General features: G+C 43.0%; 1 protein-coding gene across 1 annotated transcript; it reads left to right on the forward strand.

Moving 5' to 3' along the window:
• Positions 1–758: 758 nt before the first annotated feature.
• On the forward strand, positions 759–12,095 carry NFKBIZ (NFKB inhibitor zeta). Its single transcript, XM_044251291.1, has 12 exons — positions 759–1,151; positions 3,628–3,767; positions 4,277–4,307; positions 4,426–4,529; positions 4,628–5,406; positions 6,105–6,210; positions 6,599–6,745; positions 6,938–7,001; positions 7,289–7,458; positions 8,332–8,442; positions 8,568–8,735; positions 10,907–12,095. Exons 1-12 carry the CDS (start codon positions 863–865, stop codon positions 10,958–10,960), a joined length of 2,163 nt encoding a protein of 720 aa, XP_044107226.1. The 5' UTR covers positions 759–862; the 3' UTR covers positions 10,961–12,095.
• The last annotated feature ends 2,298 nt before the right edge of the window (positions 12,096–14,393 follow it).

Below are 14,393 nucleotides of genomic sequence, written 5' to 3' on the forward strand. Positions count from 1 at the left end.
ACTTAACTATACAGGGGTGTAGGGCACTGTTTTTTGTTTTTTTTTTTTTATTCCCGGGCTGTGCCATAAAATATTTAGTTGTCAGATTATAATTTGAGGACAGAAAAGTGGCTTCAACATCTTTCTCAGTTTGCCGTCCCTGCCGAAAGGCACGTTGGCAAACGCTAGGTTAAGAGGACTAAGCCGCTCTGAGGCTCTGGAGAAGACAGGCCCTTAGGAACATTCCAGAGACGCCTTACATGGAGCTGGCGGGAAGCTCGCCCCGCCTGGGCGGGCGGAGGAGTGCGGAACGCGCCGCTTCCAGGACTTCCCACAGCCCGGGAACCAGGCCGACCTGTTCCCATCGCCGCCTTCCCGCCTCCCCTTCTCCCTCCGCAGGCCCAGAGCCCCACGCCGCGCGCCTTCTGCCCCCGCGCCTGGCCGGTCTTCTCCCGGCGGGCGGCCGGGCGGGGGGTCGCGGCGCCGGAGGCGGGAGGCCACACTCGGTCGGGGTTTCCAGGTGAAGGGGGTAGACGGCCGGCCCGTCGGGGCGGAGCCGGGCGGGCGGGGCGAGGGCGGAGGGCACATTGCCTCATCCTGTACATTTTACTGGAAACGGGACGCATCCGGAGGAGGGGCGGGGAGGCGTCCCCGACACGGCCAATGGCCCAGCCGGGCTCGGGGGAGGCAGGCGAGGCGGCGGTCCCGTCTCTCCGCCCCCGGAGGCCGGTTAAATAGCCCGGCAGCCCCGGGCCGCGCCCGTGCCCGCGCCGTCCTCCCGCCGCTCGGGGCTCGAGTCTGCCGGAGCCATAGCAGGGAGGCGGTCCCGCGCAGCGAGCCGGTGGCGCAGGAGTCTGGGTCCCCGAGCGCCCAGCCCGGGAGCATGATCGTGGACAAGCTGCTGGACGACAGCCGCGGCGGAGAGGGGTTGCTGGACACGGCCGGCGACGGTGGCCTCATGACCAGCCCGCTGAACCTGGCCTATTTCTACGGCGCGTCGCCGCCGGCCGCGGCCCCCGGCGCCTGCGACGCCATCTGCTCGTCGTCGGGGCCCTCAGCTCCCGGCTCGCCCGGCTCCGACTCCTCGGACTTCTCCTCCGCCTCGTCCGTGTCCTCCTGCGGGGCCGTGGAGTCCCGGCCGAGAGGCGGCGCGCGTGCGGAGCGACTGCAAGGTACCCCCCGGCCCGGGCGGGGGCAGCCCCGGCACCCCCGGCACCCCCGGCACCCCCGGCACCCCCGGCACCCCCGGCACCCGAGTCTCCCCGGGCTCTTGGCGGTCCACGCGCTGGGAGGGGAAGGTCCGCGCCGCCCAGGTGCGAAGTACCTCGACCAGACCTTAGGTCTCGTCGGCGACTTCTTAGCGGCAGTGTATCATCACACTGGCCGTCATTTTTAGGCGGTTACTAGGTGACTTGTTCTGTGCCAGGCATTTGATATAATTCGATGCCCTTTGACCATCCGTAAAATCCGGGCGCCATCCAGTTGGCCTGCTAGCTCAAAGGGCCTCTGAGAGCAGAGCTCTGACTTCTGGCGGTGGGGAGGACTCACAATAGATTTTATTCCACTCTTAATTAAAAAAAAAAAAAGTGCTTTATTAAGCCACAATTCATTTACGTGTGGCGAGTTTTTGGTTTTGATGTAGGTATAACTTTTTCTTGTCACCAGTGAGGTTGGAGTACTGTGTTTACGGTCAACTTATTTTTTCCTAAGTATTTGTGGAAATTTTAAGTAAAAGGACTTTATGTTAAAGGAAAGAAACTGATATGAAGATGTAAGATGAAACTGGACTGAAAACCAGCTCAGTTTATGTCGTTAGTTTGTGATGTTTTTGAGTTTCAGGAAGTCTACCTCAGATTTCTGGTCTTGTTTTTAATCTATGAGTTTTAGAATGGTTAAATCAAATCTTAAAGAAAGGCATAATGTTTTCTTTCTTCTGTTATGAATTGGTTAGTTTCTTTTCTTAATAAGCCCAGTTGCATAATTCGAGGGAAAACAGGATGGCACTGTGGGTAGACTAAAGAACCTCTAGATAATCTCACATATTGGAAAGTCTAATCAGCATGGTTTTAAAGAACATTCTCATTTAGGTGTTCCCTTCTGAACACCTGAACAACTGAAACAGCCACTTCTGTTTCAGTTGTCTTTTATTTTAAACAATGATTTTTCATTTTCACTGAAAAAGCGAATTTTTTTTTAATGTTTATTTGACAGACAGAGATCACAAGCAGGTAGAGAGGCAGGCAGAGAGAGAGGAGGAAGCAGGCTCCCTGGTAAGCAGAGAGCCCGATGCTGGGCTCCATCCCAGGACCCTGGGATCATGATCTGAGCCGAGGGCAGAGGCTTAACCCACTCCCAGGACCCTGGGATCATGATCTGAGCTGAAGTAAGAGGCTTAACCCACTGAGCCACCAAGATGCCCCTGAAAAAGTGAATTTTATAAGGTGTTCCCTGTATGTTAAATGTGTAGCTGATGCAAAAACGTGTGTGTGTATTAGAACCTTTTCTCTCACATTTGGTCTTCATCTGGCTGAAACTATTTTGCTAGTTCTTTGGTTTACCACGTAGACATAGGGGATTTCTGAAACTGAATTTTTCTCCTTGTGACATTGAATTAACTGCTATCAATCCAGAGAAATGCTGTATTAGATTCTGGCAAGATTTTCCTCAATTTAAACATAAAATCAACTGGTCATTTAATTTGCTCTGTCATAGAATTGTTTCCTTTCATATGCTTATGGTATATCTCTATCTCTATATGTTCAAATTAGGCATTGTTTTTTGTTCCATCTTCTTACTTTTTTTTCCACTCCCAGCTGAGTGGCTCAATTATTCATTTCCTGACTTTCTGCGTGTTTACTTTGTATTCGGCTCATCCCAAGAGGTTGTGACATAGTAGTGGTCAGAAGTGGAATGCTGTAATCATAGACGACATTTTAAAGTGTATTTTAAAATTTAAATTGAAATGACATTATTTCCTTTCTACTTAGAAGGCCTTGGTGAGCAGTTCCAAAAACCATTGTTGAGGGGAAATCCTGTGTGTGTACGTTGAAATGTGTTTCAGCTTAGTGAATTTAAGCAGCTTTCTTGGCATAGCTGAACACAGGGAAATAGTAAAAAACAAATCTAAGACGTTGTTGATTGTTAGGCTCTGGCACTTTGAGACCTTTGGAGGAAGTTTGTTTTTACGCTTTCTTAGGTGAATGGAATTAATAGACTTTAAATTTTTGTGTGGACATAAAGCCTTTGTTTTGAAAAAGCTAAAATCCATCATTTATTGCTTGCACCTTCAAGGTTTTTAAGAAGTCAAGAAAAATTACAGATTTATGAGAGGGTGGCAAAATCTGTGACTGTGTCTTTTGGATGGATAGGGCTGAAAGACAAAGAGGCTTATCTTTTGGCTCTGGGGGCCCCTGAACCCACAGTTTTATGAACTTTATAGGGTGCCTGATGAGGAAAGATATTAGGAAATGAAGAACCCTTAAGTAGGGCTGGGGGATGACATGCAAGGCCATTGACCAGAGGGAGTCAGAAAGGCTTTGCAGTCTCGGTTGGAGACTTCATACATTACACAGCTGTGCTTTTGAGATTATCAAGATTTGTGCCTGTAAAGAGATTTAACTGGGATATGTTTTGTTTTCTTTTGAACAGTTGAACCCCATATGGGGGTTGGAAGGCAGCAGAGAGGACCCTTTCAAGGCGTTCGTGTGAAGAACTCAGTGAAGGAACTCCTGCTGCATATCCGAAGTCATAAACAGAAGGCTTCTGGCCAAGCCGTGGATGATTTGAAGGTAGCACCTAGTTTTTGCTTTGGGTCAGGGCAGGGAGGTTATTTTGTCAGGTTCTTTATTATTCTCTGCTGACCTAGGTCCAGTAGGTCTTTGTAGACCACACCACAAAGTCATAGGATAGAGGACATATTGGTCTCTGTCTGCTGTATTCCTATCACTTAGCCTGGTACTAGGCACACAAAGGAAATGTAAGGAGTGAATGAATAAAAGGAAGGCAAGTTGGAGGCAAGGAATTCAGGGGTTCAGTTGAAATGAAGAGCTGGACTACAAAGGGAAAACTCAAATGGCCGTATTGATTTAGTCTTGACCTAGTTGAACTAAGATGAAAGTGAACCTGGGGAAAGTTGTGAGATAGAATAAAAATTAAGAGAAAATAAATACTGCTAGGGTAACTATCAAAGATTTATGGCAAGCTGTAAAGACTGGTAGAGATAAGTCTGTTTTACTGATGCTCATTAAGTAGGAAACCATTTGATATGTACTAAATTGGGAACTTTTTTTCCTTATAGACACAAAGTGTGAACAGAGAGCAATTCACAGGTAAGAAATCCTTTTATTCATATAATGGGGGCTTTAGAGTGAAATGATGTAGTGTGATTATGGGTAAAATTTAGAGAATAAAGTCATCACAGATTCCATACTGCTTTCTTGGGTATAGAATTGAAGAACGTAGTACCATATAGTGGAAAAAGGAAAGGACCTGATTCATTGTCTGATGGACCAGCTTGTAAAAGGCCAGCTTTATTACATACCCAGTTTTTGGTAAGCATCTCACTATTTTCCTCCAAATACTCTTTGGAAATCTTTTCTGGAATAGTTTTAAAAGAGAGAGTGGTACTTACTCTTCTCTTCTTCTCCAGACACCACCTCAGACACCAACACCTGCAGAGAGCATGGAAGATGTTCATCACAGTGAATCCAAGCAGGACAGCAGTGCCGATCTGCTTCAGAACATAATCAACATTAAGAACGAATGCAGCCCGGTTTCCCTAAATACTGTCCAAGTTAGCTGGATGAGCCCTGGGGTGGTCCCGCAGGGCTCCCCCCAGGAACAGTGTCAGGACTTCCACAGAGGGCAGATCTTCTCTCCGCCTCAGAAGTACCAGCCCTTCCAAGTGGGCAGCTCCCTGCACCTGATGGATCAGGCGGCCCTGTACCAGTATTCGCCCCAGAGCCAGAACTTGCAGCCGCCGCCACCACAGCACTACACTCATGCCCCAGCTCTGGAATACAGTCCTTATCCTGGAGCTTCCCAATCCCCCAGCTATGAACCAAACCTCTTTGATGGTCAAGAACCACAGTTCTGCCCAGATCAAAGTTTTGCATCCCTTCTAAATAGTCGGGAATCTGAGAATATTGCTGTTCCCATTCAGAATTCCCCCAGCGTTCAGCAACAAAATGACGGCCACCTGCAAAACTTCAGCATGATGCCACCCAGTGCCTGTGAGGCCATGCCGACCCATGATGCAGGCTCTGCCCCTTTAAGCACCTCACTGCCATTCCCCAACATCATCGGAAATCCAGTGAACACCACACAGTTAGGGAAGTCATTTTTTCAGTGGCAAGTAGAGCAGGAAGAAAGCAAATTGGCAAATATCTCCCAAGACCAGTTTCTTTCCAAGGATGCAGATGGTGACACGTGAGTATCCTTTTCTGTACCTAACTTGGCTAACCACACTTGTTAGATGTAGTGGGCACAGGATTTCCCTGGGAAACACCAAGCTAGACCTTAGTAAGGGCCTAACCAAGATGACTAGTGTAGGTAGAAATTACTGTTCGATGACAGCCAGTATTTCCAGAGTTTTTCATATTTTTAGTCTGATCAGGTTGCCTGTTATAAATTAATAAAAGTGTATCTTCTTTGAAAAGTTGGTTTTTCAAGACCAGCATAGATTGTGTCTATAGAGCAAAAACATCATGATTAGTTGGTCAGTGATCAAACTGTGAGTTGACTTGTAGATTGAATCTTCATCTATCTTGACATCTTTGTGGTCATGGGCAAGTTATTTAACCTCTCTATGCCTGAGTTTCTTGACATGTAAAATGAAAAGACCTCCCTTGTAGGGTTTTTAGGAATATTAAAGATAATAGATTTAAAGCGATCAGCATGCCAAATAAGAATTTGGCATTCTTCTTATTATTTCTGGTAGCTTAACGCATCCTGCTGCAACACAAATGTATTATCAGCCCAGCAGAAAAGACAAATTATTGTCTGTAATGTTTCATTTGACTGCACCAGCATATCAAGAAAGGGGCTAAAGGAGAATTTTTTTTTTTTTTAAAGATGAACTTAGTGAAGTCACAGGTAATTTACCTCTTTTTCTCCTTGTTTCCCAGGTTCCTCCATATTGCTGTTGCCCAGGGGAGAAGGGCACTTTCCTATGTCCTCGCAAGAAAAATGAATGCACTTCACATGTTGGATATTAAAGAGCACAATGGACAGGTGAGGATCTTGTCAGAGTGAACTGGCAGGGATGTGGCCATGGGCAAGAGGACGATGACCAGTTTCATATTTATGTGTAGATCATTCTAGAGCCCCAGATCAAGAGAGTTCAGTTAATATTAACTTTGAGATGTTGACTCTTTGCCACCTTCAACCTTGGAGTTATTAACGTTAACTTTGTCGTTATTTGACCAAAGACTAACTGGGTATAATAAAGCCACACCCTAAGCTTATTTTCGTTTCCTTGTGTTACACTATCTATTGTCATTAATAGGATTTCTTTTCTTTATATGGGGTTTTCCCCTCAGTCTTAGTTTATGTTCATATTCCTTGTCAGGGTAGTGTTACATATTTAAACAAAATCTTTCTTCCCTCTGAATGTCCACAGAGTGCCTTTCAGGTGGCAGTGGCTGCCAATCAGCATCTCATCGTGCAGGATCTGGTGAATCTCGGGGCCCAGGTGAACACCACCGACTGCTGGGGAAGAACCCCTCTGCATGTCTGTGCTGAGAAAGGTTACTCCCAGGTGCTCCAGGTACGAGGCGGTGAGCTAGCTTCTGCTGTCACAGGGCCAAAGAGATAGGGCTTGGATATTAGAAGTCAGGTGTAGGTTGCCTGTTGCAATAATCTATTTTGAGTTGACTCACTCATTTCTTGGGAATACTAGTTAATACATATTTATGTAACTTGTCTTTTGCTAACACATCTCTCTTTTTAAATTGTGCAGGCAATTCAGAAGGGAGCAGCGAAGAGCAATCAGTTTTTGGATCTTGAGGCGACTAACTATGACGGTAAGCAACAGAAATCTTACTGGGTGAAAAACCATTTAGAGAGCAGGACCCATCAGTTCTAAGGGTATTAAGTTTTAGACCGAGAAGGAAGGGAAGTAATTAAAGCTAAAATAGTCTGTAGGTAAAGTTACTACTAAGCCCCAATGGAGGGAATATTCAGGTTGCCTTACTAGCTCTTGGGAAGCCCATCTGTAGGTCGTGTTAGAGACCATCCTCAAGGTCTGTCCTTGTGGGACAACTGAAATGCCTGATGGAAACTTGACCCCTGCTTTATGATACTCTGTTAGGCCTGACGCCTCTCCACTGTGCGGTTGTGGCCCACAATGCTGTGGTGCATGAACTCCAGAGAAATCAACAGCCCCATTCGCCCGAAGTTCAGGAGCTTCTACTGAAGAACAAGAGTTTGGTTGACACCATTAAATGTCTGATTCAGATGGGAGCAGCAGTGGAAGCTAAGGTAACTTCTCAGAAGAGTTTGGAGATGGGGTAGGGAAGAAAAGTGTTTATAGCAGAAGACTTCGTTCCCAAGTATTACCAAAACCTTTTTTTCTTCTTTTTAAATTAATGGAGTGAGTGGCAATGGTAATTAAGAAGCTTAGATTTTAAAATCATCTGCTTTCTTAATTTGTTTTTAATCTGTGCATTATTATTCAAAAGATCATTGAGCTGTGAAATAAACTAGTCTTTGGAGGGAAGAGAAGATACTTGAAATCGATATTGTCGTTTTGGCTTCCATTTTCATGTACTGATAATAAGAGTAGTGCTTTTTTGTGTTGTTCCATCACTGTGGGATCTGGACTTAAGCTATTTTTTAAACTGGAAAATAATTTTATTCTCTTTATATTTGAGTTTTATTTACTGAGTATCTCTTATGTACAAGGTACTGAGTTGGGAACTCTGAGGGAGAAAATGCTTAAATCATAAGGTACTTCAGACCTTGAGAAGCAGAAGAGGTGAGAGATGGAGCTGATTATATGTCTGCGGGGTGACCACCAAGTCGGAAACAGAGGCAAATACATAATAAATGTTTTATTGTCTTGTATTACAATACATAGTAAAATAGGCTTGTCTATGTCTCTACATTTTGTGGCCACCCTGTATATATAGAGCAGACATATATAGAGCACCGTGATTGGAGGTATATAGGAAATTGGTGGGGAATTCAGGAGGAATAAGAGTTCATTTAGTCTGGGATGAAGGAAGTCTTTGTGGATGGAGTGTGTTCACGGTGAGTCTCCAAGAGTGAGTCAGACGTTTGTGAGCCTGGGTGAGAAGTGTATCCAACAATGGTGTCTGCATGTTCATTGTTTCCCCTTCTTGCCTTGTTAAGGATCGTAAAAGTGGTCGCACAGCCTTGCATTTGGCAGCCGAAGAAGCAAATCTGGAACTCATTCGCCTTTTTTTGGAGCTGCCCAGTTGCCTGTCTTTTGTGAATGCAAAGGTACTTGTAGAAGGCTTCAGTAACTGCATGAGACTTCGAATGACCTTATTTATACCTTCTTCAGGCTTTTGAACTGCTTTCATGAAAACCTCCCTTTTTGAAAGGTGCCATTTTGTCTCCTGCAGGCTTATAACGGAAACACTGCCCTCCATGTTGCTGCCAGCCTTCAGTATCGGGTGACACAGTTGGATGCAGTCCGACTCTTGATGAGGAAGGGAGCAGACCCAAGTACTCGGAACCTGGAGAACGAACAGCCAGTGCATTTGGTTCCTGACGGCCCTGTGGGAGAGCAGGTGAGGCTACAGAAGGGACAGGAAATAGTTTCAGGCACTCAGTCTGAAACATAAAGGGAGATGAGATATAGGGCCGAGGCCAGTGGGGGCTGTTGAGGGAGGCTCCCTTTAGTGTCTGGGTCTTATGGTGTCTTTGTAGCAACTGTGGAGTCAATTGCTTTGTTTCTAAAGGAAGAGTAAGAAATTGGAGGGTTATCCCTGGGCCCAAAATGGTCAAAGGTCAGACAGTCTTTTCTTTTTTCCATCACACAAAGTTGGGTTTAGAGTAAAGTCAGAATGGTTTGAGGTTTGAAAGCCAATGAAAGGGGAAGCACCAGAGTTCCTGCAGACATCAAGGAAAAAGAGCCTTAAGTTTACAAGTGATGGGTCTTCAGATTGTGGGTGTTATCTGAGTCCGTCTCTGTAGAGTGTACAGGATAGTCCCAGGGACGTAGTGAGTGCTCAGTAAACATTCCCTGTTACAGTTTTTTCTGTCTACTGATACTAAATAGGAAATGGAAGGTTGGTTATGTAATTTAGTACCTAGACATCCTTGAAACAAAGTTACGCTTTACTCACCGTATGGCTATATATTATCTTTGGAGATTGAATAGTTTCACATGACTCAACTTTTCTTGATAACCAGAACTGAGTCTTTTCAGAATGTAAGATATTTTTTGATGGAAATCATTCCTTGAGGTAAACGAAGCTGATTGTGACTATGGCAGGCCATGACAGACTTAGAGAATCAGAGAATATATGGAAAGCAGTTTAGCCTTTTCTCGGATTCACGGCCCTTAATATGACCATCATGTCACAGGAACCCCTATTTGTAGAGCTCTTTGCAACTTAACGTGAATCTTTTGATAATTTGTAAAGGGTTGTCATGTTTGCAGTGTAAAGGCTCAGCTGAGAACATGGAGCCCGAGAGGCTGCACAGTGTTGGCTTCTTCACTGTTTGTGGTGTGTGGTCATACAGCGGTGTTGTCAGGGATTACAGAGTATGGAGAGCCGCTTGACTCTTCCCTGTTCTCTTCTTGCTTTGCTTTCTGCTTTTGTATTTTTTTGTGTGTTGAGAGGAGAGTTTTTTCCTTTGCTTCTGTGGTCAGACTCCGGTCACTCTGTCTCCCTTCCTAGTGGCTATCAGTGCCCTTGCCGTAATCGTCTTTCTTCTGATTTGTTGCTTTTACTCTGCTCTGGGTCGGGAGAAAGATAATAAAATTTGTCAGACTGGGGTATAAAATAAATCACTAGATTCTGAATGAACCAAGGCACTCTCTTGTGATCCATACACTTATGCACAGATGCTTTATCTATTTCTTTTTAAAGATTTTATTTATTTACTTAGTGCACAAGTGCACACACAGGAGGGAGTGGGAGGGGTAAAGGAGAGAGGGAGCGAGAAAATCCGAAACTCTATTTGGGGCTTGATCTCACGACCCTTAGATCATGACCTGAGCTGAAATCGAGTCAGGTGCTTAACTGACTGAGCCACCCAATTGGATATCATGTCAGCTGTTCTTACTTGGAGAGTATTAAAGATTAACTTGTGTGTGTATGAAGTGGATTCTGTGGTGTTAGTTGAAACTGACTTCAAGATAGGTGATGGGGCACCTGGGTGGCTCAGTGGGTTAAGCCGCTGCCTTCGGCTCAGGTCATGATCTCAGGGTCCTGGGATCGAGTCCCACATCGGGCTCTCTGCTCAGTGGGGAGCCTGCTTCCCTCTCTCTCTCTGTCTGCCTCTCTGTCTACTTGTGATCTCTCTCTCTGTCAAATAAATAAATAAAATCTTAAAAAAAAAAAAAAGATAGGTGAGGTACTGTAATATACCATAATCACTGCCTTACATTAAATGTGCTCACAGAAAGAGTAGGGATTAGGAAAGGATTATATAGGTCTTACTTAAGCTACTGGAGATTTTCAACTGTAGATAATTTTTAATGGAGATGCTTTACTTTCTTGCACTCCAGAATTATAGGAGATCTGTAATAGGCTTCAAGCCTAATGAGCTATAGTAGCGTTTTTTAAGTTACCTTAAAATCTTGAAATGTGTTGTTGCCTTCTTCATATATTTACTTACAAGTTGACAGGAGTGTGTAGGGTATATAAAAAAGGAATAAAACTCTGAAGGAAATAATGGTACTTTGACCATTAAATGTAAATCTCACAAATCCTAATTATTTTTCTTCCAGATCCGACGTATCCTGAAGGGAAAGTCCATTCAGCAAAGAGCTCCGCCATATTAGCTCCATTGGCTTGGAGCCTGGTCGGCAACACTCACTGTCAGTTAGGCAGTCCTAATGTATCTGTACATAGACCATTTGCCCTGTATTGGCAAATGTAAGTTGTTTCTATGAAACAAACATATTTAGTTCACTATTATATAGTGGGTTATATTAAAGGAAAAGAGGAAAACTATCTAATTTCTCTGGCAGATTTTAATATTTCATACCCAGGTATCTGGGATTTACACATCTGAATTTAATCTTGAATGGTAAAATCGACTTCAATTAACAGTAGCTTTTGGGTAGGACAAGGCTTTGATTTGTGACATAAGGCATTGCTCATGTAGCTATTGCCAATTTAAAAGCAGGTAAACTGTAAACATTTTTTAAAGAAAAATGAAAGCATTTGAAAGGAAAAAAATAAATCTGGATGTAGTCTTGAGGCTTCATTTGGCCGGATGAAGTACCTGATGGTTGTTACTGTTGTTGGAAGCTGTATAGGTGTTGGACTAGGTGAAATATACCATGGTTAAAGTTTTATTTTTGCAAATTGTATATAATTGTTTTTGTCTTTTAAAGTATTTGTACATATTTGATCATTGACATGGCAACATTTGAAATGTAAATTGATAAAATAGAAAAGAACGAGTGAATTGTCACTATTTAAAAAAAATTATACACATTCAAAAGAGCTGTGTAATCACCCACATGCAATCTCTGTAGATGGAACCGATGGAGAATTGTTCCCCAGTAGCTGACATTTCTTTTTGAATTATAAATACGCTTTTACTCATGCATGGAGATGAGACCTGTTATTTGTAAGAAATTGCGTGCTCTTAAAGAGAATACCTTTTTGTAGCTTACTTCCTAGAATCTATAGTTTACTTGTTGGAATTTTGTTTTAACCTTTATAGGAACATCAAAAAGTCAGTACTGAAATATGTCTTACTGGTTTTCTGTTGTCAAAGAATGGTAACACACCATGATGTTTTATATTACCATTCTGAAAAAAATGCCTTATTTTATTTAGTAGCCTTGATTCTATTAATATTATTTTGCTTACTTCTGGGATACCCCAAGGAATGTAGTTGGCTTTGATTGCACACTAATTCATTGTAATAAATTTGATTCATTAAAAACCTTTTTAAAAAAGAAACAACTGACTGATGACTCATCTTTGTAGTTAAGTCCTTTTAAAAAACTTGACCTTTGGATTGATTGCACTGTTTGACATAGTATGTCTTGTGGACAGAAGCTAGTTATAGTTATTTGGTATCTGTAAATACAGCTGTGATGTAAACTCATGGAAAAATCATGCCTGGTTTTAAATAAACATTAATTCAATAATACTCTTCATTTTAAGGATGTGCATTTCTTTTCCTAGTCTGTTACTTATATTTCTCTAGGTTGAAAAAGTGCTATTCATTACTAATCTAAATACCTTTAAATTAGTTAATATATTTTAATTTGGATTTAAAAATTTTTTTAAAAAGATTATTTATTTATTTATTTGACAGAGAGAGAGAGAGATCACAAGTAGGCAGAGAGGCAGGCGGGGGAATGGGGGAAGCAGGTTCCCCCCTGAGCAGAGTCTTACACGGGCCTCAATCCCAGGACCCTGAGACCATGACCTGAGGGGAAGGCAGAGGCTTAACCTACTGAGCCACCCAGGCGCCCCTGGATTTTTTTTTTGAGAACATGATACCTAGAGGTATATAAAGTTTAACATAAAAAAATTCTTTGCCAAGTTCATAGAGGTTTATTAGGTTCTGAGAATGTCATGAAGCCTTAAGAGATGCTGTTGACCATTTAGAAGTTTATGTGCCAGAAAAGCTAATTCTTTGTGTTTGTGACTTTATTTTTCATACTTTATTTTGTGGGAACCATGAGCATAGGAAAAACAGTTTGAAAATTACCAGGATCGGGGCGCCTGGGTGGCTCAGTGGGTTAAGCCACTTCCTTCGGCTCAGGTCATGATCTCAGGGTCCTGGGATCGAGTCCCGCATCGGGCTCTCTGCTCAGCAGGGAGCCTGCTTCCCTCTCTCTCTCTCTCTCTCTGCCTGCCTCTCCATCTATTTCTCTCTGTCAAATAAATAAATAAAATCTTTAAAAAAAAAAAAAAAAAAAAAAAGAAAATTACCAGGATCATCCTGAGAGATGTCAGCCTGGGAAGAGCAGTAAACGATGTCCTCCTCATCCCCAACATGCCATTTTGATGTGTGAGAACAAACACACCCACATCTGTCAGCATCAGTCAGTCACCGCACATGCATTTTTTTCTTAAATCTTCTTTTGAGAATCTGGTAGAAGGTATGAATCCTTTTCCTGGGAAAAGGTACCTATGCATATATAAGCAAATTCTGCATACAATATCTTTCATTGCATTGCAATGCAACCTGATAACCAGAACAGTAGAAATGGTACCCCCCTGTGAAACATAGGTATACAGTGAGCTTTGTTTTAAATGAGTTCCAAATGAGTATCACAAGTTCTGCCATAATTAATTAAACCAGTGCTTAGCAAGCATATAATCTGCATGTGTGGGTTTGTATATAAAGCAGTATAATGGACAAAGACATAAAAAGATGTATATGTGGGAAACAAGGCATGTACTTTATTAGGTAACGTAAAAAGGGGGAAGAAATCTAAGGATTCAGAAGAAGACTATCTTATCTGAGAGTAGAGAACTAGGGAGACTTCAAAGTAGAGCATTTGAGCTGTATCTTCAGAAGAGTTGATTTGGACATTCCTGGGGGTGGGGTGGGGTTGGTGAAAGGGACAGAAACAGAAAATGATGTGAACCAAGACAGTAGTATTTTGGGGGAACCACCGGTGATTCAGTGTAGTTTCGTTAGCATGTGGATGGCCAGTTAGTTTCTTCTTGGGTTCTACCCCTGACTGGTAGCATTCTCATGAATGGCATGTTGAGAAACATCCTCAAGCAACCTTGGGGCTTGGCAGGAGAGGATGCTGCAGAGGTATGTAGGGTGGCTCTTGGCTGGATATTATTTTAAAGAATGAGCCTCACCGAAACCAAGACTACATGCTCTCTACCGCAAGCTCAGTGACTGCTACAGTGCCTGCCCCAGAAAAGGAACTCATAAAATAATTGGTTAAATGAGGGAGTGAATGTATGCCAATGCTGGCTGGGATCACTGATTCTGAGCAGAAGTAATATTTTGAGCCAGAGTTATATTATTAAGTAATAATGAACTAATAACTGTCAGAGTTTTGAACTTAACCATATAATGTAATAATCTCATGGTGACATCAATGATACATTAATGAAAATGGACATAGTTATTCTGTATTTTTATTTATTTACTTATTACTTTTTAAAGACTTTATTTATTTATTGAATAGAGAGAGAGAGAGATCACAAGTAGGCAGAGCAGCAGAGAGGGGGAAGCAGCCTCCCCACTGAGCAAAGAGCCCGATGTGGGGCTCGATTCCA

Source organism: Neovison vison, chromosome 6, assembly GCF_020171115.1.
Source record: "Neovison vison isolate M4711 chromosome 6, ASM_NN_V1, whole genome shotgun sequence".
Taxonomy (NCBI): Eukaryota; Metazoa; Chordata; class Mammalia; order Carnivora; family Mustelidae; genus Neogale; species Neogale vison.

Excerpts from the sequence above, each read along its gene's own strand:
- NFKBIZ (XM_044251291.1), top strand. The coding sequence starts at position 863 with ATGATCGTGGACAAGCTGCTGGACGACAGCCGCGGCGGAGAGGGGTTG. Across the intron at positions 4,308-4,425 it reads GAACAGAGAGCAATTCACAG|AATTGAAGAACGTAGTACCA; the intron begins GTAAGAAATCCT and ends TCTTGGGTATAG. Across the intron at positions 8,443-8,567 it reads TGTCTTTTGTGAATGCAAAG|GCTTATAACGGAAACACTGC; the intron begins GTACTTGTAGAA and ends TGTCTCCTGCAG.